The sequence below is a fragment of the Canis aureus genome, chromosome 8 (genome assembly GCF_053574225.1).
Source record: "Canis aureus isolate CA01 chromosome 8, VMU_Caureus_v.1.0, whole genome shotgun sequence".
Taxonomy (NCBI): domain Eukaryota; kingdom Metazoa; phylum Chordata; class Mammalia; order Carnivora; family Canidae; genus Canis; species Canis aureus.
In genome coordinates this window covers 54,014,885-54,040,627 of record NC_135618.1, presented here as the reverse complement: position 1 = coordinate 54,040,627, position 25,743 = coordinate 54,014,885, and the positions used below count along the sequence as shown (strand labels likewise).

Sequence of the window (25,743 nt, the reverse complement as noted above, 5' to 3'; positions counted from 1 at the left end):
AAAGCCTTGGAACAGAGACAGTAACTCAGGCACAGCCAAGCAACCTACTGGAGTTGAAGATAGGGAGCTCAGAGTCTACTGAGGTGAAAGTAACCTGGAGTACTAAAGTGAGACTTCCTAGAGTATTCTGGTAAGAACTGATCAACATAAGCATGCGAGGAAACTACAAAGAACCATTTAAAAGTGAGAGGGAACAGCTGCTGGCATTCATCTAGGGCCAGAAAGGGTGCCTATTCCCTAGCCAGACTAGAAAATTTCAAGATTCATAGGGCATTGGGTAGATTACAAGAAGGGGCTGACTGAATCAATAGTGGAGAATAATTACCTGTGGACTAAGCAATGCAGAAATGAAAGTATCAAACTATTTCAGAGTAACTTAATTCTTCTGAAAACAAAGATCAAGAGTTTTCATAGAAAATAAAAATACCCAGAACCCGAAAAATTTGAAGTAGGAAAATTTGACCTGTAATGAAAATATAAATCAATTAAAATCAGCCCCAAACTGACACACATGTTAAAATAAGCAAACACATTAAAATGATTATTCTAAGTGTATGTCATATTTTGAAAAAGCTATGATATGGAAGATATTTTAAAAACAGCTCATGGCAATGAAAACTGTAATTTCTAAAATGAAAATACACTTGATGAAATATTGACAAATGCAGGTTAGACACTGCAAAAGAAAAAAGAAAAAAGTAGTTAAAGATATAGCAGTAGAACAGCAAAGGAAACAGTCAACAAAACTAAAAGGCAACTTACAAAATGGGAGAAGATATTTGCAAATGAAATATCAGGTAAAGGGTAGTATCCAAGATCTATAAAAAACTTATCAAACTCCACACCCAAAAAACAATCCAGTAAAGAAATGGGCAGAAGACACTAAGAGACATTTCTCCAAAGAAGACCTACATATGGCCAACATGCACATGAAAAAATGCTATCACTTGGCATCAAGGAAATACAAATCAAAACCACAATGAAATACCACCTCACACCAGTTAGAATGGCTAAAATTAATAAGACAGGAAAAAACAAATATTGGAGAGGATGTGGAAAAAGGGGAACTTTCTTATATTGTTGGTGTAAGCTGGTACAGCCACTCTGGAAAAGTACTATGGAGGCTCCTCAAGAAGTTAAAAATAGAGCGACCCTATGACTCAGCAATTGCACCACTAGGTATTTACCCCAAAGATACAGATGTAGTGAAATAATGGAACATCTGCACCCCAATGTTCACAGCAGCAATGTCCACAATAGCCAAATTGTGGAAAGAGCCAAGATGTCCATCAACAGACGAATGGACAAAGAAGATATGGTAATATATACAATGGAATGTTACTCAACCATCAGAAAGGATGAACACTTACTATTTAAATTGATGTGGATGGAACTGGAGGGTGCTGAGTGAAGTAAGTCAATCAGAGAAAGACAATTACCATATGATTTGTGGAATATAAGAGACATTGCAGAGGATCATAGGGTAAGGGAGGGAAAACAGAATGGGAAGTCATCAGAGAGGGAGAAAAACCATGGGAGACTCTTTACTATAGGAAACAAATTAAGGGTGGATAGAGGGGAAGTAGGTGGGGGGGTGGGATAATTTGGTGATAGGCATAAGGAGGGCATGTGATGTGATGAGCATTGGGTGTTATATGCCACTAATAAATCACTGCACACTACATCTGAAACTAAGTATTTACTTTATGTCAGCTAACTGAATTTTTAAAAAGATATAGAGGTAGAAACAATTAAAAACAAACAAACAAACAAATAAAGGATAAAGCCTCAGGAAAGATGTTGCTACAGCCATGCCAGAGACCTTATTGCCAGTGATATTTTCTAGAAAAAAAAATTTTATTTTGGAGAGAGACTGAGCACAGTTCATGAGCTGGGTAGGGGGAGGGCTAGAGGGAGAGAGAGAGAGAATCTTAAGCAGGCTCCATGGAGCCTGACCAGGGGCTCAATCTCACAATTCTGAGATCATGACCTGAGCTGAAACCAAGAGGTGGACACTTAACTGAATGAGCCACCCAGGTGCCCCTTCTCTGGGATTTTTATAGTTTCCTGTCTTACATTTAAGTCTCCAATGCATTTTGAGTTTATTTTTGTGTATGGTGTAAGACAGTGGTCCAGTTTCATTCTTTTGCATATAGCTGACCAGTTTTCCTGACACCACTTGTTAAAAAGATTGTTTTTTCCTATTGGGTATTCTTTTTTTTCTCTTTAAAGATTTAATTTATTTGAGAGAAAGAGACAGCAACAGAGATAGTGAGAAAGAGCACAAGCAGGGAGAAGAGGGAGAAGCAGGCCTCCTGCTGAGCATGGAGCCTCAGGTGTGGCTCAATCCCAGGACCCTAGTAACATGACCTGAGCCAAAGGCAGATAGATGCTCAACTGACTGAGCCACCCAGGTGTTCCCTCCCTCACCCATTGGATATTCCTTCCTGCTTTGTCAAAGATTAACTGACCATATAGTTGTGGGTTCATTTCTGGGTTTTCTATTCTGTTCTATTGAACTACGTATCTATTTTCATGCCAGTACTGTACTGTTTGATCACTACAGCTTTGTAATATAGCTTGAAGTCTGGATTATGTAATCTCTGATATTTTAATTATTGTGTACCATGGTACAGACCTTCTTGAGTTCATCTTGTTTGGAATTCTCTGTTTCTTGAACTTGAGTCTGTGTTTCTTTCCCCTGGTTAGGAAAGTTTTCAGTTATTATTTCTTCAAATAAGTGTTTTACCTCTATGTTTTTCTCTTCTTCTGGGATCTCTATATGTGAGTGTTTGTTCACTTGATGTTGTCCAAGAGATACCTTAACTGATCTTCATTTAAAAAAATTCTTTTTGCTGTTTAGCTTGGGTGCTTTCCATTACCATCTTCCTGATCACCGATCCATGCCTCTGCATCTGTTAATCTACTGTTGATTCTCTCTAGCATAGTTTTAATTTCAGTTTTTGTAGTCTCCCCCGAGTGGCTCTTTTTAAAGTTTTCTATGTCAGCTACTTCTTCTAAACTTAAAGGAATGGTCTTTATCTTGCTTGCTATTTTCTATGTGTTCTCTCTCTTGTTTGCAGAAGCTGTTCAGGCAGTTCTCAGTTCTTCCGGTGGAAATGCTCTATAAATAGGTATAGATTTGTTGTGTCTGTGGAGAAGATGAGTTCAGGATCTACCTACATTGCCATCTTGGATTGGAACTCGGCTTCTTGTATCTTAAAACTTCAATAGAGTGGTTTAAAAAACAAATGGGTATTGCCTAGCTGATATTGCTTTTTTCAAATATGATAAATTATAGAAACATCCAGAAAACTGTTTGAATTTACTATCTGAATTGGAATAAAACTGATACCTTGTAAATTGTGTGCTATTACAATAAAATAGAATTCAACAACAACAAAAAAGTGGTGTGTGGCTACCATAACATTAGTAAAAGTACGTTTAAGAGAAGAACATTGCCAAGGATAAAGTGTATCATTTTATAATGATAAAGAGATCAACTTTTCAAGAACACATAATTTTCCTAAACGTTTGTGCACCCAATAACAGAGTGAAAAATATAAGGCCAAAGAGCTACAGAGAAAAATAGGAAAAATGTGGTTATTTTTAAGGACTTCAATACTTTTCTCTCAATAATTGTTAGAATGTGTAGAATCATTAAAGGATATAGAATACTTAATAAGGGCAGTCCCAATGGCGCAGCGGTTTAGCGCCGCCTGCAGTGGGGGGAGGGGTGATCCTGGAGACCCCGGATCGAGTCCCACATCGGGCTTCCTGCATGGAGCCTGCTTCTCCCTCTGCCTGTGTCTCTGCCTCTCTCTTGCTCTCTCTGAATGAATAAATAAATAAATCTTAAAAAAAGAATACTTAATAAATTACCAACTAACTTAACTAACATTTAGGTATTACTCTAAGAACCAACAGCAGATTACACATTATTTTCAAGTATGTATATAACATGTATTTAGACAGATGACTGACTGAGCTATAAAACAAGAATCAATAAATCTAAAGGATTCATGTCATACAAAGTATCTTCTCTTACCAGAATCAGAATTAGATTAGAAATTAGTACCAGAAAGATCTCTGGAAAATCCCCAAGTAACTGCAAACTAAATAATACAAATTGTACAAAAGCTCTTCTGGAAAAGTAAAGAGGAAATACTTCCCGACGCATTCTATGAGGTTAGCATTATTCCAATATCAAAACTAGAAAAATGCCTTACAAAAAATGAAAGCAACAGATCAATATTCATCATTAACCTAAGTGAAAACGTTCTCAACAAATTTAAGAAAAGTAATTCCATAAAAATAGATGATAGAGTTTTACTTTCGGGAAATCAGCATGAAGAACTCCACAGACACACTCCCCAGTGAAACAAGAAAAGCCGTGAAAATTAAAAAACAAAACAATAATCACATAAAATATTTAGAAGTTGTCCTAAGGGCATGCAGCAAATGAAAAAACATTTATTTAAAAAAATCGACTACAACTTGGTAAATAACAGACTTACTGTTTTTAATATCCTACTCTAGCTTGTCATTCTAGGAATTATTCTAGTTTCCTCCTCTTCCTTCAATGTCCACTATCCCCCAGTATTCTCAGTTCTGTTGGAAATCTTTTAGATCTGTTTCTCTTATGTACACTTTCACAACCCTTATCCAAGTCTTATCAAAAATACCATCCAGTCTTCTTTTTCCCACTTTTCTTCTCAAGTCCCCATTCTTCAACACCTTGTTTTCCATATTGTAGTCAAAATGATCATTAAAACACATACATAATACTCCTCCAGTGCTTTAAACCAATCAATGGCTTCCCAATGAAGCCATTTACTATCATTCTTTTACCTCTAAATATATTGGTTTTCTTTTTGTTCCTCAAACACATGAACATCTTTCTCACCTCAGGGTCTTTGAATTTGCTATTTGTCTACTTATGGTATTCTTCTCTTACTTAGCTTTTCAAATAGTTAGCTCTCATTCTTCAGGTTTCAGCTCAAAGGTCATCTCTTTGGAGAAATTTCCTTTTAACTACATTTAGTGTCATCCCCTCCACTCACACTCAAATGTTATTATTGTATCATCAAGTTTATTTTCTTCACAGAATTTATTACAAAATTCAAATATCACTTGTTCTAAGCCTATCAGGAAAGAGTAGAAGTAAGCATGATGAATGGAGTAAATACTATGCTGTAAGGATATATCTATATTTATATGTTCTATGAATGTCTCTCTTAAATTAGAACTATATTGATTATGACTCTTAATTAAGCATCTTAAGTGTTTTCTAGAAATGGCCAGTTACAAACCCAGGGTATAGTATATGGCTTTCTGTCTTAGCAGGAGAAAGAGACATTTGAAACAAATACCTTGTGTAAATGTTTGATCTGGATACCTGCCACCAAACTAGTAGGTTCAGCCTCAAAATGCTTGTTTGGAGTTTGTCCACAATTTTTCACTTCTTTTTTCTCTCTAATTTTTGTTTCACCAAGCCAGTATGAGCGCTACAAAGAAAGCCAAAATGAAATTACCAAGATGAACTTTCAGAACCAAAGCATTCCATCTGAACAGATCTATAATGAATAAAGCGACTGACTTAGTAATCAAAATATGCCTACAGGGGTACCTGGATGGCTCAGTGGTTAAGCATCTGCCTTCGGCTCAGGGCATGATCCCAGGGTCCTAGGATCAAGTCCCATATTGGGCTCCCTATGGGGATCCTGCTTCTCCCTATGTCTCTGTCTCTCTCTCTTACGTCTATCATGAATAAATAAATAAAATCTTTAAAGAAAAAAACCTGCCTACAAAGAAAAGTCCAGGACCAGATGTCTTTACTGGTACCTAACATTTAAACAAGAGCAACAATTATTCTCCAAGCTGTCCAAAAAGCTTAAGAGAAAGGAACACATCCTAACTCATTCTATGAACTCAGCATTACTTGAAAAGCAAATGCCAAAGTTAGGCAAAGATATCACAAGGAAAGAAACCACAGGCCAATATCCCTTACTAATACAGATTTAAAAATCTTCAAAAAATACTCATAAATTAAACCTAATAGCATATCAAAAGGAATATTCATCATAACAAAGTGGGAGTTATCCCAGGAATGCAGGGTACTTCAACATACAAAAACCAATCAATGAAATATATCACATTAACAGAGCCAATGGGAAAGAAAACATACAATTATTTCAACTGATGCAAATAAAGCCTCTGACAAAGTGTCTCATGATAAAGACAATTGGAAAACTAGGAATAGTTTCTTGAAATTCATTAGGGAATTTGTGAAAAAACCCACAGCTAATATCAGACTCAAGAGTGAAAGACTTAAAGCTTTTCTTCTAAAATCAGGGATAAGACAAGGATACCTGTTTTCATCCTTGCTATTCACCACTGTCCTGGGATATTAGCCAGAACAATAAGGCAAGAAAAAGAAATAAAAGACATTCAAATTGGAAAAAGAGAGGAAAACTGTATTTGAAGATATCATGATACTACAATTTAAGGTGCCCAGAGAATCCTCCCCTACACACACTATGAGAGCTAACAGACAAATTCAGCAAAGATGCAGGGTACAAGATCAATATGTATACACCAGTTGTGTTTGTGTATACCAGCTATGAACAATCCAAAAAGAAAACTCTATTCTAACAGTTCTATTTACAACAGCATCCAAAAGAGTAAAATACTTAGGAATAAAATTAACCAGAATGGCGAATGACACACACTGAGACTATAAAACCTCAATGAAAGAATTTAATGAAGACAATAAATGGAAAGTTAAAAGAGAAAAAGATAGTTCATGGACTGAAAGACAATTTTTAGGGGAGGGGTGATTCTGAGATCATCACTGTGTTCTCTGCACTGATTCCCAGAGCTCCCTGCATCACTGGGTTCCAGGGATAAACAGTGCAGACATACTCTTTTCTGGCTGCCTTCCTTTCCTGTCTCATTTTACCTCTCTCTGACCCTTCCAAATAAATTCCAAACCCTGTGAAAGACAACATATTTAATATGGCAATACTACTTAAAGTAATCAACAGATTCACAGTAATTCCTATAAATATTCACTTTTACAGATATAGAAAAACTGATTCTCAAGTTCTTATGGAACGTCCAGGGCTCCATAATAGCCAAAACAATCTTGAAAAAGAAGAGAAAAGCTGGATGACTTACACTTTCAGATTTCAAAATCTATTATAAAACTATAGTAATCAAACAGTGTGGTACTGACATAAGGACAGACATATGGGCCAATGGAATAAAATTGAGGATCCAAAAATGAAACTATACATCTATGGCCAACTGATTTTCAACAGGGGTGTTAAGACCACTCAATGGATAAAGAACAGTCTTCTCAAAGAACGGTTTTAGGACAAAAGGATATCCACAACCAAAAGAATAAAGTTGAATCCTTACTTCATACTATATAAACATCAACTTAAAATTGATCAGTGATTTAAATTTAACAGATAAAACCATCAAATTCTTTTTTTTTAACCATCAAATTCCTAGAAGAAGACACAAGGGTAAATTTTGATGACTTTGGATTTGGCAATACCTCCTTAGATGTGACACAAAATTCACAACCGATAAAACGATTTTTAAATTGGTTTTAATCAAAGTCAAAAATTATTGTCCATGAAAGAGTACTAAGAAGAGAGTGAGAAGAAAATCCACAGAATGAAAGAAAATATATATAAATCATGTACCTGATAAGGCTCTACTGTCCAGAATATATAAAAAGATAAGCCAGTTAAAAAAGTCACAGACCTTGAATAGACATTTCTGTAAGTAACATGTTCAATGGCCAAAAAGCAAGCCCATGAAAATATCTCAAAATGATTAGTCATTAGGGAAATGCTAATCAAAACCACGAGATACCACTTTATCCCACAAGAATGGCTATAATAAAGGGAAAAGAGAATAACAAGGGTTTGTGAGGCTGTGCAGAAATTGGAACCCTAGTACATTGGTTGTGGGAAAGTACAAATGGTGCAGCTATTGCAGAAAATAGTTTAGTGGTTCCTGAAAACACGAAACAAAGAATTATCCTAAGTACTAGCAATTATACTTCTACGTATATTCCCAAAAGAACTGAAACAGGTATTCAAGCAAATACTTATAGACAAATATTCACAGCAGCACTATTCAAACATCTAAAAGATGCCCTACATTTCTAACTACAGGTTGATAAAGGAATTGTTCTATATACATACAATGGAATATTATTCAGCAACCCAAGAGTGAGTTGCTGACATATATTAATGTAAACTTCAAAAACATTATATTAAGTGAAAGAAGCTGGACCCAAATGGTCACACATTGCATAATTCTATTTATATGAAACATCCAGGATATGAGTTCATAGAAAAAGAAAGCTGATTAGTGATTGCTACAGTCTTGGGTAGGGAAAAATGGGATGTGACTTCTTAATGGGTATACAATTTTATTTTTGGGTAATAAAAATATTTTGGAACTAGATATGTGCAAGTACATTGTAAATGTACTAAATTCCACTGCTTTTTTCACTTCAAAGTGGTTAATTTTAACTTTCATCTTAATTAAAAATTTTAATGTGAAAAAAGAAAAGAGGTACTACAAAAACTTGAAAACACTCTGGCTTGGTTTACTATGTGGCTCTTGCATACCTTCAGCAATTGATGTTTGCAGCAAAATTATGTATGATTTATATCTCTAGAATTTAGAAGCAAAAATCGTTTTGAAATGTTAGTGTTCATGGTTTGTCTCCCTCTCTAATTTTTCCCACGCAGTTCCCCTCAAACCATGAGAGACTCCTAACTCTGGGAAACAAACAAAGGGTTGCGGAAGGGGAACTGGGTGGGGGATGGGGTAACTGGGTGACAGGTACTGAGTGTACTTGATGGAATAGCACTGGGTGTTATACTATATGCTGGCAAATTGAATTTAAATAAAAAAATTGTAAATAAAAGACAAGGTATAAATGGGAAAAAAAAGAAATGTTAGTGTTCAGAAGTAAGGACAAAATGGAATTACTCAACAATGAAGTTACAGCCAGTGCATTTTATCACACTAAGAATACTATTTTTGTACTACATATTATTCAATAATGGCACGAGTATAGAGGGCAAGATGCAGAAATTCTCCTACTGTACGTAAACTGGTCTAATCCTTGAAAGGAAACAGGTGGTAAGAACACAGATATGGAAAATACCCAATCCTTTACTCACTAGGATCTAAGAAATCATCATATATTATTTAGCTGGGAACAACTTTTGCAGACTTTCAGATTTCTTTATTCTCCAATCTAATCCACTATGTACCATGTGGCTGAAGAAGAGTTCTATTACTCATAGTTCTTAATGTATGGTGTCTTATCCACAGATTGTACATTTGGACATGTGGAAGGCTTTAAGAGATCAAGAAATGGCTAGCATTTTCATATGGCTGGTATACACAAAAAAATGATTCTACCGGACCTTTTGATTGGACTATAAATATTACATGAAATAGGTTCATAAGGACTATGGCTTTCTCCAGTAACACCAGCATTAGTACTCACCAAAAGAAAAAAGTACCATGGTTGGGGCACACCACACTGCCCTGGAAAGATGGTTTCCATATACCAGGTCACAAGGCCATATAAGAAAGCATCAAGTAAAAGCATTAACAAAATATAGCCAAATATGAGGTTATCCTCAAGGTTGACTGGTCTCCAAATGTTATCCCATCTAACACCAATTTCTGAAACAAAAAGGAGATACTATAGATGACTCTGTGAAATAGCAAAGAAAAAAGATTGATAGTTTAAATCCTGTCACTGTAAATTACCTATATGTTAATACCTTTATTATTTAAGTCATCTAAGAAAATGATGAAATATGTAATAACAATGGGTTCTTTCCACCTAACTTCACAATCTACAAAAATAAATAAGAATTACTAAGACGAGGTCAGTGAATGAAACAAAAATAATGAAAAAAGTGAGCCTATTAGATCCTATTTTTCTATCCCCTCATCCTAAATTCACATTTAAACTACCATCAGAATACATAAATCTGGAAAAATATTCAATAGCACTAGAGATGAATGCTGACTACAAAGCAGAAGAAAAAGATGTTTTGCTTAAATAGAGTTCTGGGACACCTGGTGGCTCAGTTGGTTAAGTGTCTCAACTCTTGATTTTGGCCCAGGTAATGATCTCAGGGTCATGAGATCGAGCACTGCGTCAGGCTCTGTGCCCAATGATAAGCCTGCTTGAGATTCTCTTTCTCTCTCTTTCTGCTCCTCTTCCTCTGCTCACACATGTGTGCACTCTCTTAAAGAGACGAAGAAAGAAAGAAAGAAAAGAAAGAAAAGAAAGAAAGAAAGAAAGAAAGAAAGAAAGAAAGAAAGAAAGAAAGAAAGGAAGGAAGAAGAAAGAAAAGTTCTGATAGAAGAGAAAAAGAAAGTCATCAAAAAAAGGTAATCCTTTGTTCTATTTCTTCTATTTCTGGACAGAGTGTAGCACAACTAAAAAGCATGGGGGCTTGCAGTGAACTCCAAAAAAGACATTTCATGAATATGGTCAATGAAACTTGTCTTTTCTTCAGCTTCAGCCTCCCTTTCCTATAGACCAGCACCATAAGAAGGATATTCATCAGCACTGTATCTTTGAAAAAGCTATAATAAGGTAACCATTTAAGAAAAAAATATTTAGTAGTATTAAAAATCATCAAAATGAAAGCAATTTTGAGAGGCAGTGAACAGAAAATTAGAAACAACAACAAAAGAGGTAGAATGCAAGTTTTATGAAGTCTGCTGTACCGTGAGAAATCCTCCTACCTATATAGGAATAATATAGAAAAGAAGCAATAACTAAATACAATAAACTAATCCAATAAAAAATAATTCAATTAGAAAACCAAAATGTATACATCCTATTGCAGATTAAGCCAATGAAAACCCCACATCTAGATAAATTCTAGTGAAAATTTTAATGTTCCATATATAAAGAAAGAATAATGCAAGTATCCATATAGAAATCATATGTATATTCTTCTGACTGGCACAGGATTTTGTTCACAGGTGAAAAAATTAAGTCCTCAATCATCTTCATTAATCAATAAGTGCAATGAAATTCCCACTAAATCCCAGTAAGATTTTTCATAAATTTTGACAAAGTCATCCTAAAGTTCAAGTAGAAAGCAAAGTGACAAGAATAAAGAACAAGGACAGGGGCAGCCCGGGTGGCTCAGTGGTTTAGCGCCACCTTCAGCCCGGGGTGTGATCCTGGAGACTCGGGATGGAGTCCCACGTTGGGCTCCCTGCATGGAGCCTGCTTCTCCCTCTCCCTATGTCTCTGCTTCTCTCTGTGTCTCTCATGAATAAATAAATAAAATCTTTTTTTTTTTTTTTAAGAACAAGGTCTGTAGATAAGACTAACAGAGGCTTCTTGTGGAGAGATGGGAACTTCTAATTTTTCACTCCTTTGATTTTTTTTTTTTAGTTCACATAACTGTCTTTAACAATAAATAAACAAATCTAGGGATAAATAATTTGTATAAGATTTTCTTACTTCCTTACCCACTGTCCCACCCATGCTGCCTCAATTCCACCTTTCAAGAATCAAACAGCAAAGGCAAGATTTGCATGGCAAACACTTACGTTTTAATTCCAATTTGAGCAGACGACTAATTCCCAGTGCCAATGCAACATTTGAGCTGAGACAGACAGTCACTTTCTGGGTGAGGGTCATGTGTCCATAGTGTTTAATAATGGTATTAAATGGAAAGAAAGCGGCAAAATATAGGAGACTTCCAGCAGAAGCAGCCAAATGGACTGCAAATAAGGAAATTATAAGGTCAGCTTAAAGCTTATGCAAAATAATGAATAACTTTTTCTACTACAGTATAGGGTAGTAAGCTCTATGAGGGAAGGATATTTGTCTTTCTTTTTCACCCTTCTATCACTGATGTCCGGCACACAGTATATACTCCCTGAATATGTGTTAAAAATGAATTAACTAACAGTTAATGTATAGAATATTTAGTCATTTAAACAAAGATTTACTCTTGAGCACTTGGCTTAAGAAATTATAAATGTATACCATTATTATTTATTATTAATTATTAATAATTATTAGTGTTCCCAGAGTTTGAAGTATTGGGTAGAATATAAAGTTCTTTATGAAGTTTTAAACACATGCTTCCAATCAAAATCATGATGCCTAAAATAAAGAATAGTTGAATAAATAGATAACAACTACTGAGAGTTAGATGTGGTTATGTCCATAAGCATGGGATCTATAGACTAGAAAAAGAATTCTTGTTAGGATTATCATTGAGACGACATAAAATCAGCACCAAGGAAGAAAGTAAAAACACTCAAATCATGGTCAACTAATCTTCGATAAAGTAGGGATGAACATCCAATGGAAAAAAGTCTTTTCAACAAATGGTGCTGGGAACACTAGACAGCCACATGCAGAAGAATGAAACTGGACCACTTTCTTATGCCATACACAAAAATAAATTCAAAATGGATGAAAGTTAACAAGGCAGGAAACAACAAATGTTGGAGAGGATGTGGAGAAAAGGGAACCCTCATACACTGTTGGTGGGAATGTGAACTGGTGCAGCCACTCTGGAAACCTGTGTGGAGGTTCCTCAAACAGTTAAAAATATACCTGCCCTACGACCCAGCAATTGCACTGCTGGGGATTTACCCCAAAGATACAGATGCAGTGAAACGCCGGGACACCTGCACCCCGATGTTTATAGCAGCAATGGCCACGATAGCCAAACTGTGGAAGGAACCTCGGTGTCCAACGAAAGATGAATGGATAAAGAAGATGTGGTTTATGTATACAATGGAATATTACTCAGCTATTAGAAATGACAAATACCCACCATTTGCTTCAACGTGGATGGAACTGGACGGTATTATGCTGAGTGAAGTAAGCCAGTCGGAGAAGGACAAACATTATATGTTCTCATTCATTTGGGGAATATAAATAATAGTGAAAGGGAATATAAGGGAAGGGGGAAGAAATGTGTGGGAAATATCAGAAAGGGAGACAGAACGTAAAGACTGCTAACTCTGGGAAACGAACTAGGGGTGTTGGAAGGGGAGGAGGGCGGGGGGTGGGAGTGAATGGGTGACGGGCACTGGGGGTTATTCTGTATGTTAGTAAATTGAACACCAATAAAAAAAATAAAAATAAAAAAAAACAAAAAAAAAACAAAAATGGATGAAAGACCTCAATGTGAGACAGGAAACTATAAAAATCCTGGAGGAAAACACAGCCAGTAACCTCTTCCATCTTGGCCGTAGCACCTTCTTACTAGACATGTTGCTGGAGGAAGGGAAACAAAAGCAAAAATGAACTTTTGGGACTTCAAGATAAAAAGCTTGTTGAAGGAAACAATCAATTAAAACTAAAAGGCAACCTATGGAATGGGAGAAGACATTTGCAAATGACATTATCTGATAAAGGGTTAGCATCCAAAATATATAAAGACCTTATCAAACCCAACACCCAAAAAACAAATAATCCAGTTAAGAAATGGGCAAAAGACAAGAATAGACCTTTTTCCAAAGAAGACACCCAGATGGCCAACAGACACATAAAAAGATGCTCAACATCACTCAGCTTCAGGGAAATACAAATCAAAGCTATGATGAGATACCACCTCACATCTGTCAGAATGGCTAAAATTAACGACAATGGAAGCAACAGATATTGGCAAGTATATGGAGAAAGGGGGAACCCTTTTACACTGGGATTGCAAACTGGTACGGCCACTCTGGACAAAAGTATGAAGGTTCCTCAAAAAGTTAAAAATAGAACTATCCTAAAACCCAGCAATTGCACTCCTAGGCATGACTCATGCACCCTGATGTTTATAGCAGCACTATCAACAATATATAGTGGAATATTACTTAGCTATCAAAAAGAATGAAATCTTGCTATATACAATGACATGGATGGAACTACTAAATGAAACAAGTCAGAGAGAGACAAATACCATATGACTTCACTCGTGTGGAATTAAGAAACAAAACAGATGAACATGGGCGAAAGGGGAAAGAAAAAGAGAGAGAGGTAAACCATAAGAGACTCTTAACTACAGAGAACAAATGAGGGTTGATGGAGGGAGGTGGGGGGATTGGCTAAATGGTTGGTGGGTATTAAGGAGGGCAGTTGCTGTAATGAGCATGGGGTGTTATGTGGAAGTGATGACTCACCAAATTCCACTCCTGAAACCAGTATTATACTATATGATAACTAACTAGAATTTAAATAAAATCTTGAAACAAAAAAATAAATAAGACAAACTTAAAAAGACACATTAAATTACAATGATATAAACTATCTTTTTCTTTCTTTCAATCACTTTATTGAGATATTACTGACATATAAAGAGCTGTACATGCTTAATGTAAACAATTTGATGAGTTTGGAGGTAGGTATGTACACCTGTGAATACTTGTGAATACATCACAATCTATGCTATAAACATACCTATCACCTCCCAAAGTTTCCATCTGCTCTCTTTTTCTCTCCCTCTGTCCTCCTTATTATTTCTTTTTTTGTGATGTGAATACTTAACCTAAAAGGTACCTCTTAGCAAGCTTTTTAAGTGTACAGTACTGTACTGTTAACTAGGCACTATGTTGTAGATGTTTAAGGCACTTATTCATCTTGCATAATGAAACTCTAACGCTATTACCCTTTGACTAATACCTCCTTGCTTCCCTTTTCCCCAACTTCCTGGCAACCACCATTCTAGGCTGTCTGTGTGTGTGTGTGTATATATATATATATATATATGTATATATCATATAGTATTGTTTTCCTGTATCTTGCTTGTTTCACTTAACAATGGCCTCTAGGTTTCTGTTTTTACAAATGGCAGAATCTCCTTCTTTTATAAGGCAGAAAAAAATCTCTTTGTATTATATACCACATTTTTTTAAACCATTCACCTGATGAAGGACATTTAGGTTGCTTCCATGTCTTGGCCATTGTGAATAATGTTATAGTGAATATGACAGTGATTGTTTGTTTATTTATTTATCTTTTTAATTTATCTTTTTATTTTTTTCCTAATGATAAGGGTACCATTCCCTATTTCCCCCATCTCTCTATTCATCTCCTCTGTTTTTTTTGTTTTTTTGTTTTTTTAATTTATTTTTTATTGGTGTTCAATTTACTAACATACAGAATAACCCCCAGTGCCCGTCACCCATTCACTCCCACCCCCCCGCCCTTCTCCCCTTCCACCACCCCTATTTCCTTTCCCAGAGTTAGCAGTCTTTACGTTCTGTCTCCCTTTTTGATATTTCCCACACAATTCTTCTCCCTTCCCTTATATTCCCTTTCACTATTATTTATATTCCCCAAATGAATGAGAACATATAATGTTTGTCCTTCACCGACTGGCTTACTTCACTCAGCATAATACCGTCCAGTTCCATCCACGTTGAAGCAAATGGTGGGTATTTGTCATTTCTAATAGCTGAGTAATATTCCATTGTATACATAAACCACATCTTCTTTATCCATTCATCTTTCGTTGGCCATCAGGGAAATACAAATCAAAACCACAATGAGATACCACCTCACACCAGTGAGAATGGGGAAAATTAACAAGGCAGGAAACAACAAATGTTGGAGAGGATGCGGAGAAAAGGGAACCCTCTTACACTGTTGGTGGGAATGTGAACTGGTGCAGCCACTCTGGAAAACTGTGTGGAGGTTCCTCAAACAGTTAAAAATATACCTGCCCTACGATCATCTCCTCTTTGGTCACATTCAGTTTGTTCTCCATAAGTAAGAGTATGTTTCTTGGTTTATCTCCACCTTTTTCCTTTTTCTCATTTGTTTTGTTTCTTAAATTCACATATGAGTGAAATCATATGGCATATGTCTTTCTCTGACTTACTTATTTTTAGCATAATACTCTCTAGCCTCATCCACATCTTGTAAATGGCAGGACTTCATTCTTTTTTATGGCTGAATAATATTCCATTGTATATTCATACACCACACCTTCTCTATTTGTTTATCAACTGATGGACATCTGGGCTGCTTCCACATTTTGGCTATTGTAAATAATGCTATGAACATAGGGATGCATGTATCCTTTTGAATTAGTGTTTTTGTATTTGGGGATAGACACCCCCAGTACTGTGATTACTGAATTGCAGGGTAGTTTTTTAACTTTTTGAAGGGATAGGTGAAACAGGTGAAGGGGATTAAGAGCACACTCATTGTGATGAGCACTGAGTAATGTACAAAATTGTTGAATCACTATATTGTACACTTGAAACTAATATATTTAACACTATATATTAATTACAGTGGAATTTAATAAACACCCCAAAAATCTGTTACAGGGTGAGTTTTAGACTTACCTTTATTGAAGAATGTGCTAACCATAAATGCAAAGAATATTGAAGCAATGGCATAACACATAAGAAAGACAAAGATGAAACTACTGTCACTGAAGCGAAAGATTGGCTCACTGAAAATCTACAAGAAAACAATTATGACATCATGTAAGGTACACCATAAATACTATCACATAAGAGAAGAAAGAGAAAATGATAGCCCTAATGAGATAGATCACTACTCAGTGATTGAAACTCAAAGAGATGGAAAATTAAGTAATTTATTTTTTACATAAAGGTTTATGTTTTTTCTCAGATATACAGCAGCCTCTGACTTTCCACAGCAGAAATAACTAGGGTAAGGCTGCAATCAACTAGAAGATGTCTAACACAGAAGTTATTAAACACATGTAGCTAACAAACACTTAAAATGTAGCAAGTGTGACTTAATTTTTTTTCATTTATTTCTCTTTAGATTAAAAAATGAAGGCAGCGTTTAATACAGATCAAGTATTTCTGATGAAAATATAGTGTATGAATTCAGATATGCTGTAAATATAAAACATACACTAGAGTGCATGTTTTATACACAGTACAAAAAGGATCAGGGGTGCCTGGGTGGCTCAGTTGGTTAAGCATCTGCCTTTGACTTGGGTCACGATCCTGGCATCACTGCTCAGTGGCGAGTCTGTTTCTCCGTCTGCCCCTTCACTCTGCTCATGTTCTCCCTCTCGTTCTCTCAAATAAATAAAATAAGATAAAATAAAATAAAAATAATGTAAAACTCTTAATTTTAAAATTGGTTCTATGTTCAATTAATAATTTGTTCATATTAGGCTAAATTTAAAATATCATTAACATAATTTCACCTGTTCTTTATAGTTTTAAAATTTTCTACTGGCCACTAAAAAACCTTCCAGTATTACATATGTGACTTGTGGTATTTCTACTGGACAGCATGAAATTAGATACTTGCCTTGGCAGAGAATAAAACACATATCAAAGAGATAATAATGATATAAAAAAAGAAGAATGTGAAGAAATAGGCAGCCCAGATGATCCAGTTTTGAAGTCCAATTATAAGCTGGTATTCCTATAGGAAAATCAACACAAGTCAAATATTACATGTATCAAAAATTCATACCACTTACATACATTTTTTCTATTTAAATTCCCATGAAAAACTATGTAAATGGTTAATATCATCTCCATGTTATGAATGAGAAAAATCATGGCTCAGAAACTGTGCTGTTCAATAATATGCATTTAGGGCAATGCTGGCATTAAAATATTTCTCCTGAGTTCAGAGATCTTTCTTCATTACTACACCTAGTATTAGACCAAAAAGGAAAATATCTAAAATTAACCTTCAAAATCTTAAGTTCTCTTTTCTATTATACTCTACTTCTGGGAGTATGAGAGAGATGTGTCTATTTTTTTTTTTTAATCCAATTGTACGTTAGAAGTCGATTATACTTCTTAGGCTTGTTCCTTGTAGACAATGTGTCTTTTTCCTCACTCTGGTTGCTTTCAAGATTTTCTTTTTGGTCTTTAATTCTCAACAGTTTGAATATGCTTTGTGTGTGTATGTGTATGTGTGTGTGTGGTATTTTTTCCTGCTTTGTGTTCCTTGAGCTTCTTAGATCTGTAATTTTGATGTCTATCATTAATTTTGAAAAATTCTCTGCCATTATTTCTTTGGCTCTATTCTCTTATCTCCTTTTTTTGGGGGGGGGATTTAAATTATGTATGTGTTATGCTATTTGATATTGTCCTACACTTCTTGAATACTTTATTCTGGGTTTTTACATTTTGTTTTGTCTTTGCATTTCAGTTCATATAACTTCAACTGTCTTATATTCAATTCTGTGATTCTTTCCTCAAGTCTAGTGATGAGCCCGTCAAAAGCATTTTTCATTTTTGTTAGCATGTCTAGATATTTTATGTCTAGATATTCTATTTTGACTCCGTATAGTTTTGATCTCTCTGATAACTTTACCTATCTGATCTTGTATGTTACCTACTGTGCAGAGGAGTTCAAAAAGCAGGCCCCGACTACTATTCTTAGAAATACATGTAATGAAAAAAAAAAAAAAGAAATACATGTAATGAGCACTGAGTGTTATATGCAATTGATGAATCACTAAACTCTCTATCTGAAAATGATAAATACTCTATATGTTAATTAATTGAATTTACATAAAACAGCAAATTAATTTAAAAAATAAAGGCATGTTTGCAAGTTGGCCCTTGGCTGGTGTATGGTATCTTGGCTAGTAAACTGTTCCCTACACTGATACAAAACTTTCCCTAAATACAAATCAAAACCACCATGAGATACCACCTCACACCAGTGAGAATGGGGAACATTAACAAGGCAGGAAACCACAAATGTTGGAGAGGATGCAGAGAAAAGGAATTCTCTTACACTGTTGGTGGGAATGTGAACTGGTGCAGCCACTCTGGAAACCTGTGTGGAGGTTCCTCAAAGAGTTAAAAATAGACCTGCCCTACGATTGGGGATTTACCCCAAAGATACAGATGCAACGAAACGCTGGGACACCTGCACCCCGATGTTTCTAGCAGCAATGTCCACAATAGCCAAACTGTGGAAGGAGCCTCGGTGTCCATCGAAAGATGAATGGATAAAGAAGATGTGGTTTATATATACAATGGAATATTACTCAGCCATTAGAAATGACAAATACCCACCATTCGCTTCAACGTGGATGGAACTGGAGGGTATTATGCTGAGTGAAATAAGTCAATCGGAGAAGGACAAACATTATATGGTCTCATTCATTTGGGGAATATAAATAATAGTGAAAGGGAATATAAGGGAAGGGAGAAGAAATGTGTGGGAAATATCAGAAAGGGAGACAGAACATAAAGACTCCTAACTCTGGGAAACGAACTGGGGGTGGTGGAAGGGGAGGAGGTCGGGGGGTGGGGGTGAATGGGTGACGGGCACTGAGGGGGGCACTTGACGGGATGAGCACTGGGTGTTATTCTGTATGTTGGCAAATTGAACACCAATAAAAAAGAAATTTATTATAAAAACAAAAAAACAAAAAAACCCCACAAAAGTTTCCCTAAATGATAAGGGTAAGTGACTGTGCTAAAACTGTTTGTACAAACACTATGGTTTATGCTGAATATCTGCTTTCCAGGAGTGTGGAATTTTGGTATATGATAGGCAAAGGGTGTCTACCTAACCAGCCCCCTTCAAAACATTAGGTGCTAAATCTGATGACTTCCCTGGCCACAAACATCACAAACATACTGCTGGATTTTCATTGCTGGGGCAAGAGTGGGCTCTGCGTGGCCTCTTGTGAGGTTAACTGAAGAAGCCTGCAGGTGAATTCCTCCAGGTTTTGCCTGTGTCATATCCTGTTATGAGCCAGCTATGTTTATTTCCTAGCTGTGAGCATATAATTAATGCTTAATTAAGTCCCATGAGTCCTTCTATAGATTTTCAGAAATTAGGGGCTGTCTTGAGGATCCTGGGCACATCTACCTTTTCCTTAGTGCCTTTAAATTATTAATTATAGTAATTTAAAATTCCGTATCTGATATTTCCAACATCTATGTCATACCTGTGTCAGGTTCTGATAATTGATTTGCCTCTTTAGACTATGCTTTCTCTTAATTTTTGGTATGTTTAATAATTTTTTGTTGAAACCCACACATGTTATTTAGGGTAACAGATATCAAGGTGAAGGCCTAAGATGTAGGGTTTTATGTTAATTTAGCCAGGAGTTGCACTGTCCTTGAAATTAACTCTTATTCTTGTTACTTCAATTTCTCTAGTGACACATTCTATCTCCTTACATTCCTTCAGATTTTCTCTTCCTGCTGCTTCCAAGAGAAAAGTTTCTCTCTGAAATTCTGCCAGCTTGAAAAACTGATAAGTGGCATCAATATTCATTCTCCTTTTTTTATATTTCCTGCTACTGGGATGTAAATTATGTATGTGTTATGCTATTTGATATTGTCCTACACTTTTTGAATACTTTATTCTGGGTTTATACATTTTGTAAAATGTAAAACATTACACAAAGCATATTCAAACTGTTGAGAATTAAAGACCAAAAGGAAAATCTTGAAAGCAACCAGAGTGGGGAAAAATACACATTGTCTACAAGGAACAAGCATAAGAAGTATAATTGACTTCTAACGTACAATTGGATTAAAAAAATAGACACATTTCTCTTATACTCCTGGAAGTAGAGTATAATAGAAAAGAGAACTTAAGATTTTTTCCTTTTTGGTCCAATACTAGGTGTAGTAATGAAGAAAGATCTCTGAACTCACCAATGATAAATATGTAGAAATAATCCAACTCTCCATACAAAAGAGCCCCACAGGCCTAAAAACATCTTTACAGAAACAGACAAACACAGGGGTGAAAAAAGAGAGAGGCAAACCAAAATACAGACTCTTAATTATAGAGAACAAAATGAGGGTTGCTGGAGGGGAGGTGGATGGGAGGATGGGTTAAATGGGTGATGTGTATTAAAGAGGGCACTTGTGATGAGCACCAAGGGTTGTATGTAAGTGATGAAACTCTAAATTCTACTCCTGAAACTAATAGCACATTATATGTTAACTGACTAGAACTTAAATAATAACTTGAACAAAAAAAGAAAATAATTGAATTACCTTCAATCTTTTTTCCCTTTCCCAGACAATGTATCGCATGATGGAAAGTACAGTTGGAGAGAACATAAGTATGAACATCAAAGGGAGGAAGGAACTAATGATAAAAATTAATTCATCATGAGAATAAGCTGGGTGTGGAAATCTCCTTATAAAGATACTGGTACTATCAAACATGTTCCGGCTAGCATTGCTCTCATGATACAGCATGATGGCTTTGTCTAGGGCATGCTGTACAGCCAGGAACCCTTCTCTGATGTACCCTGTATATAAAACAAACATAGTCAAGTAAAACAGACTAAGGAACTGCTCGGATATATAAATAATAAGGCAATTCAAGTAAGTCATAGCTCATCACCTACAGAACCCAAATTTCCTGCTATATTAAGGCTAATTGCACAAAATTACCCTGAGAACATATAGTTTTTATATGGAAGCAAGGGATACTTCTTCAGCTGAATCTGAATCACATCTTCCCAAAATTAAATACATTTTATGACACTGGTAGGCTTGTTAATGCAATCTATATTGACAAAAATAATGCAGATTAAATATTAGAGAGATGAAGACTTGGAAATGTAAATACAGAAATGAAGCTCAGAATCACATTTAAATTCTACAGAGTAATGCAGAATAGCCCTTAAAAATTGTTTCACTGAAACCAAGTCAACCATATAACTAAAAGGCAACTTAGAGTTTAATCTTTTTTTTAAAGATTTTATTTATTTAATTATAAGAGACACACAGAGAGAGGCAGAGACACAGGCAGAGGGAGAAGCAAGCTTCCCGCTGGGAGCCAGATGCAGGATTGATCCCAGGACCTCGGGATCATGCCCTTAGGCATGAACATTTGAAGGCAAATGTTCAACCACTGAGCCACCCAGGTGTCCCAGGTTTATTCTGTTTTTATCATTTTTTAAAATTGAAACTAGGATTATTAAATTTGAACTTTTCTATTTTTCTAATATGAACATTTAAAACTATAAGCTTCTTTCTAAACATGGCTTTAGCTATATCCCCCCAGTTTTGCTCCTAAATCTTTTTTTTTATAAATTTATTTTTTATTGGTGTTCAATTTGCCAACATATAGAATAACACCCAGTGCTCATCCCGTCAAGTGCCCACCTCAGTGCCCGTCACCCAGTCACCCCCACGCTCCCAAATCTTAAAGTTATGTTTTCTTTATTATTCAATTTAAAATATTTTCTACTTTCTTTATGACTTCTTTGACTCATGGATTATTTAGAAATGGTTGTTCAATGTCCACGTATTTTTCTAATTATCTAATGTTTCCAATTATCTCATTGTTATCAGTCCCTAATTCCACTGTCATCAGAGAACACACTCTATATGATTTCAGTCTTTTTAATTTCAATGAGATTTATTTTATAACTCAGCCTGAGAGTTATCCTGGTGAAAATGCCTTGTGCACTTAAAAAGAATGTGTATTCTAACACTGTTGAGTAATTGCTCAATTACTCAATTGCTCAGGGAAACATTTGAAAATGTTCTTCGTATCATTTACTTCTTTACAATTTTTTTTTGTTTAGATATTCTGTCAACTGATCAGAGAAGGATATTAATATCTCCATCGACAATGGTAGTATTGCCCAATTCTCTCTTTAGTTCTGTCAATTTTTGCTTCGTGTATTTTGAAGCTGTTATTAGATACATACATATTTATAATTGTTATATCCTTCTGATCAATTGGCCCTTTGTCTTGAAATCTGTTTTACTGGATATGTGTATATCTGCTCCAGTCATTTTATGGGTATTGTCTTTAATCACATTTAAGACTTTTTCTACACATATTTTTTTCTGCCCTCTTCTCTTTTATCTGTCAGGGACTCTATACATATGTTAAAACTTTTGGTGTTGCTCCACATTTCACTGAAACTCCATTTTTTTTATTTTTTGTTTTTCAAACTGAATACATTTTATTTTTTAAAAAAGATTTTATTGATTTATTCATGAGAGACACAGAGAGAGAGAGGCAGAGACACTGGCAGAGGAAGAAACAGGCTTCACACAGGGAGCCCGGCGTGGGACTCAATTCCGGGTCTCCAGGATCACGCCCTAGGCTGAAGGTGGCACTAAACCGCTGGGCCACCAGGGCTTCCCTGAATACATTTTATTGTTCCAAGTTCATTTATTCTTTCTTCTGTCATCTTCACTTCACTATTAAATCTGTCCTATATTTTCCAATTCTAGACTCTGTGTTTTATTCCTTTTTTTATGGTTTCTAATTCTCTGAGACTTACCACTTCTTCCATTGTGTTATAATAGCCACCTTACAACAAATTCTTATTTGCTAGTTCCATAATCTGAGTTATCTTGGAATCTCAGTTGGATATTAAGATACAGTACACAAAACCACTGTAATAGTAATATGATATTGGTTTAAGAGTAGACAGACTAGGGGTGCCTGGGTGGTTCAGCACCTGCCTTTACCTCAGGTCATGATCTCAAGGTCCTGGGATCAAGCCCATATTGGGCTCCCTACTCAGTGAGGAGTCTGTTTCTTCCTCCTTCCTCCCCACTCTTGCTCTCTTGTTATCTCTGTTGCTGTCTGTCTCTCTCTCTTGCAAATAAGTAAAAAAATAAAAAAATCTAAAAAGAAAAGAGTAGTTAGACTAGTAGGAAAAGAAGAGAAAATTTTAGGACAGATTATTTTAAATAGTTTTGGGAAAATTGTTTTCCTCTCTGCAGTAAAAAATGATATTGAATCCCTAGCCCAAACTACACACAAATGTGAACTCCTTCCTCATGGATTAACAACCAAATCATAGAAGGAAAAACCATAAAGAGGAAATAGTAGAAGGATATTTTTGAATTTATGAGTAGAGATGGACTTCTTAAATGAAAATCCAGAAAAAGACCATGTGGCCCCCAAACAATAAATTATATCAAATTAAAGATTTCTGCTCAATAAAGGACAGCATAGATAAAACCAAAATTTGGAAAAAGATACTTGCAAAATTTAGAACCAGCAATGTATCTGAAAATACATCAAACTCCTGAATAAATATAAATCTTTAAATAGATATATAAATAAAATGTGTGTTACATTATTTGAAACTGTGTTCTGAAAAAGGATTGTTGTTTCAAATTTTAAAATATCATAAAGGTTCATCTGTGGTTAATATAACTGAAAGGTTAAGCATAGTTTTCTATTCCTCCCTTGATTCACATAATAGATTACCTCAATTTTCTATTCACTTCCTTGCCAATCCTTCTTAGTCTTTGTACCCGTGTCTTCCTTTGTTTACCAAGGATTCAGTCCTTCATCCTCCCTTCTCTAACATTCCCCCCAAATAATGTGGTATTAAGGAAATCTAAGGGTATATATTACCTGTTCTCAAGTAATATGCTATTTGAAGTTGAGAAGTGAAATGACAAAAATAAAATCCCAACATCTGAAAAATTCATTTTCTGAAATATCTTGATCAATTATCTAAATTATTATTTTATTTATTTTTTATTGGAGTTTAATTTGCCAACATATAGCATAACACCCAGTGCTCATCCCATCAAGTGCCCCCCTCAGCGCCCGTCACCCAGTCACCCCCACCCCCCACCCACCTCCCTTTCTATCACCCCTTGTTCTTTTCCCAGAGTTAGGAGTCTTTCATGTTCTGTCTCCCTTTCTGATATTTCCCACTCATTTTTTCTTTCCCCTTTATTCCCTTTCACTATTATTTATATTCCCCAAATGAATGAGAACATATAATGTTTGTCCTTCTCCGATTGACTTATTTCACTCAGCATAATACCCTCCAGTTCCATTCACGTCGAAGCAAATGGTGGGTATTTGTCGTTTCTAATGGCCGAGTAATATTCCATTGTATACATATACCACATCTTCTTTATCCATTCATCTTTCAATGGACAGATTAGATGTCCCAGATTAGGAAAGTTTTCAGCTATGATTTGTTCAAATACATATTCTGGACCTCTATCCCTTTCGGCGCCCTCAGGAACCCCAATTAAACGTAGATTTTTCTTTCTTAGGCTGTTATTTAATTCCCTTAATCTATGCTCATGATCTTTTAATTGTTTTCTCTTTTTTTCTCAGTTTCCCTCTTTGCCATCAACTTGTCCTCTATGTCAGTCACTCGTTCTTCTACCTTGTTAACCCTCATCGTTAGGACCTCTAGTTTGGATTGCACCTCATTTAATTGATTTCTGCCTGATTAGATCTAAATTCTGCAGTCATGAAGTCTCTTGAGTCCTTTATGCTTTTTTTCTAGAGCCACCAGTAGCCTTATAATTGTGCTTCTGAATTGGCTTTCTGACATTGAATTGTAATCCAAATTTTGTAACTCTGTGGGAGAGAGGACCGTTTCCGATTCTTTCTTTTGAGGTGAGTTTTTCCTTCTCGTCATTTTGCTCAGTGCAGAGTGGCCAAAAACAAGTTGTATTGGGAAAAGGAGAAAAAGAGAGAAGAGAGAGAAGAAAAGAAGAAGAAAAAAGAGAGAAGAGAAGAAAAGAAAAAAAAGGGGGGGGGAAGCAAACAAAACAAAAAGTAGGGGGAGTATCCTCTGATTCTATATACTGTAAATCCCTCGACTTCCTCTGGAGCTTTCCAGTGCTGCTTGGTCAATAACTTGCTTTTTCCCTGCCCATCTAGCTGGTCTTCTGGCGGAGGGGCCTGCTGTGCTGATTCTCAGGTGTGAGCACCTGGGGCAGCTGCTCAGCCCTCTGCCTGGTGCATGGCTCAGT

General features: G+C 35.7%; 1 protein-coding gene across 9 annotated transcripts in view; it reads right to left on the bottom strand.

Moving 5' to 3' along the window:
- LOC144319118 (phospholipid-transporting ATPase ABCA3-like) overlaps window positions 1-25,743 on the bottom strand; it is a 194,698-nt gene that overhangs the window by 127,845 nt on the left and 41,110 nt on the right. For 8 of the 9 annotated variants that reach the window (XR_013385020.1, XR_013385019.1, XM_077906913.1 and 5 more), the window contains 6 exons: window positions 21,025-21,284; window positions 17,339-17,455; window positions 16,387-16,504; window positions 11,632-11,805; window positions 9,548-9,729; window positions 5,373-5,507 (listed from right to left, as the gene is read on the bottom strand). Coding sequence is in view for 7 of the 9 variants with exons in the window: in XM_077906913.1 (XP_077763039.1) it covers window positions 5,373-5,507; window positions 9,548-9,729; window positions 11,632-11,805; window positions 16,387-16,504; window positions 17,339-17,455; window positions 21,025-21,284 (986 nt within the window). In the remaining 2 variants the exon portion in view is untranslated. The remainder of the gene's footprint in view (window positions 1-5,372; window positions 5,508-9,547; window positions 9,730-11,631; window positions 11,806-16,386; window positions 16,505-17,338; window positions 17,456-21,024; window positions 21,285-25,743) is intronic. The other variant, XM_077906918.1, reaches the window with a different exon arrangement.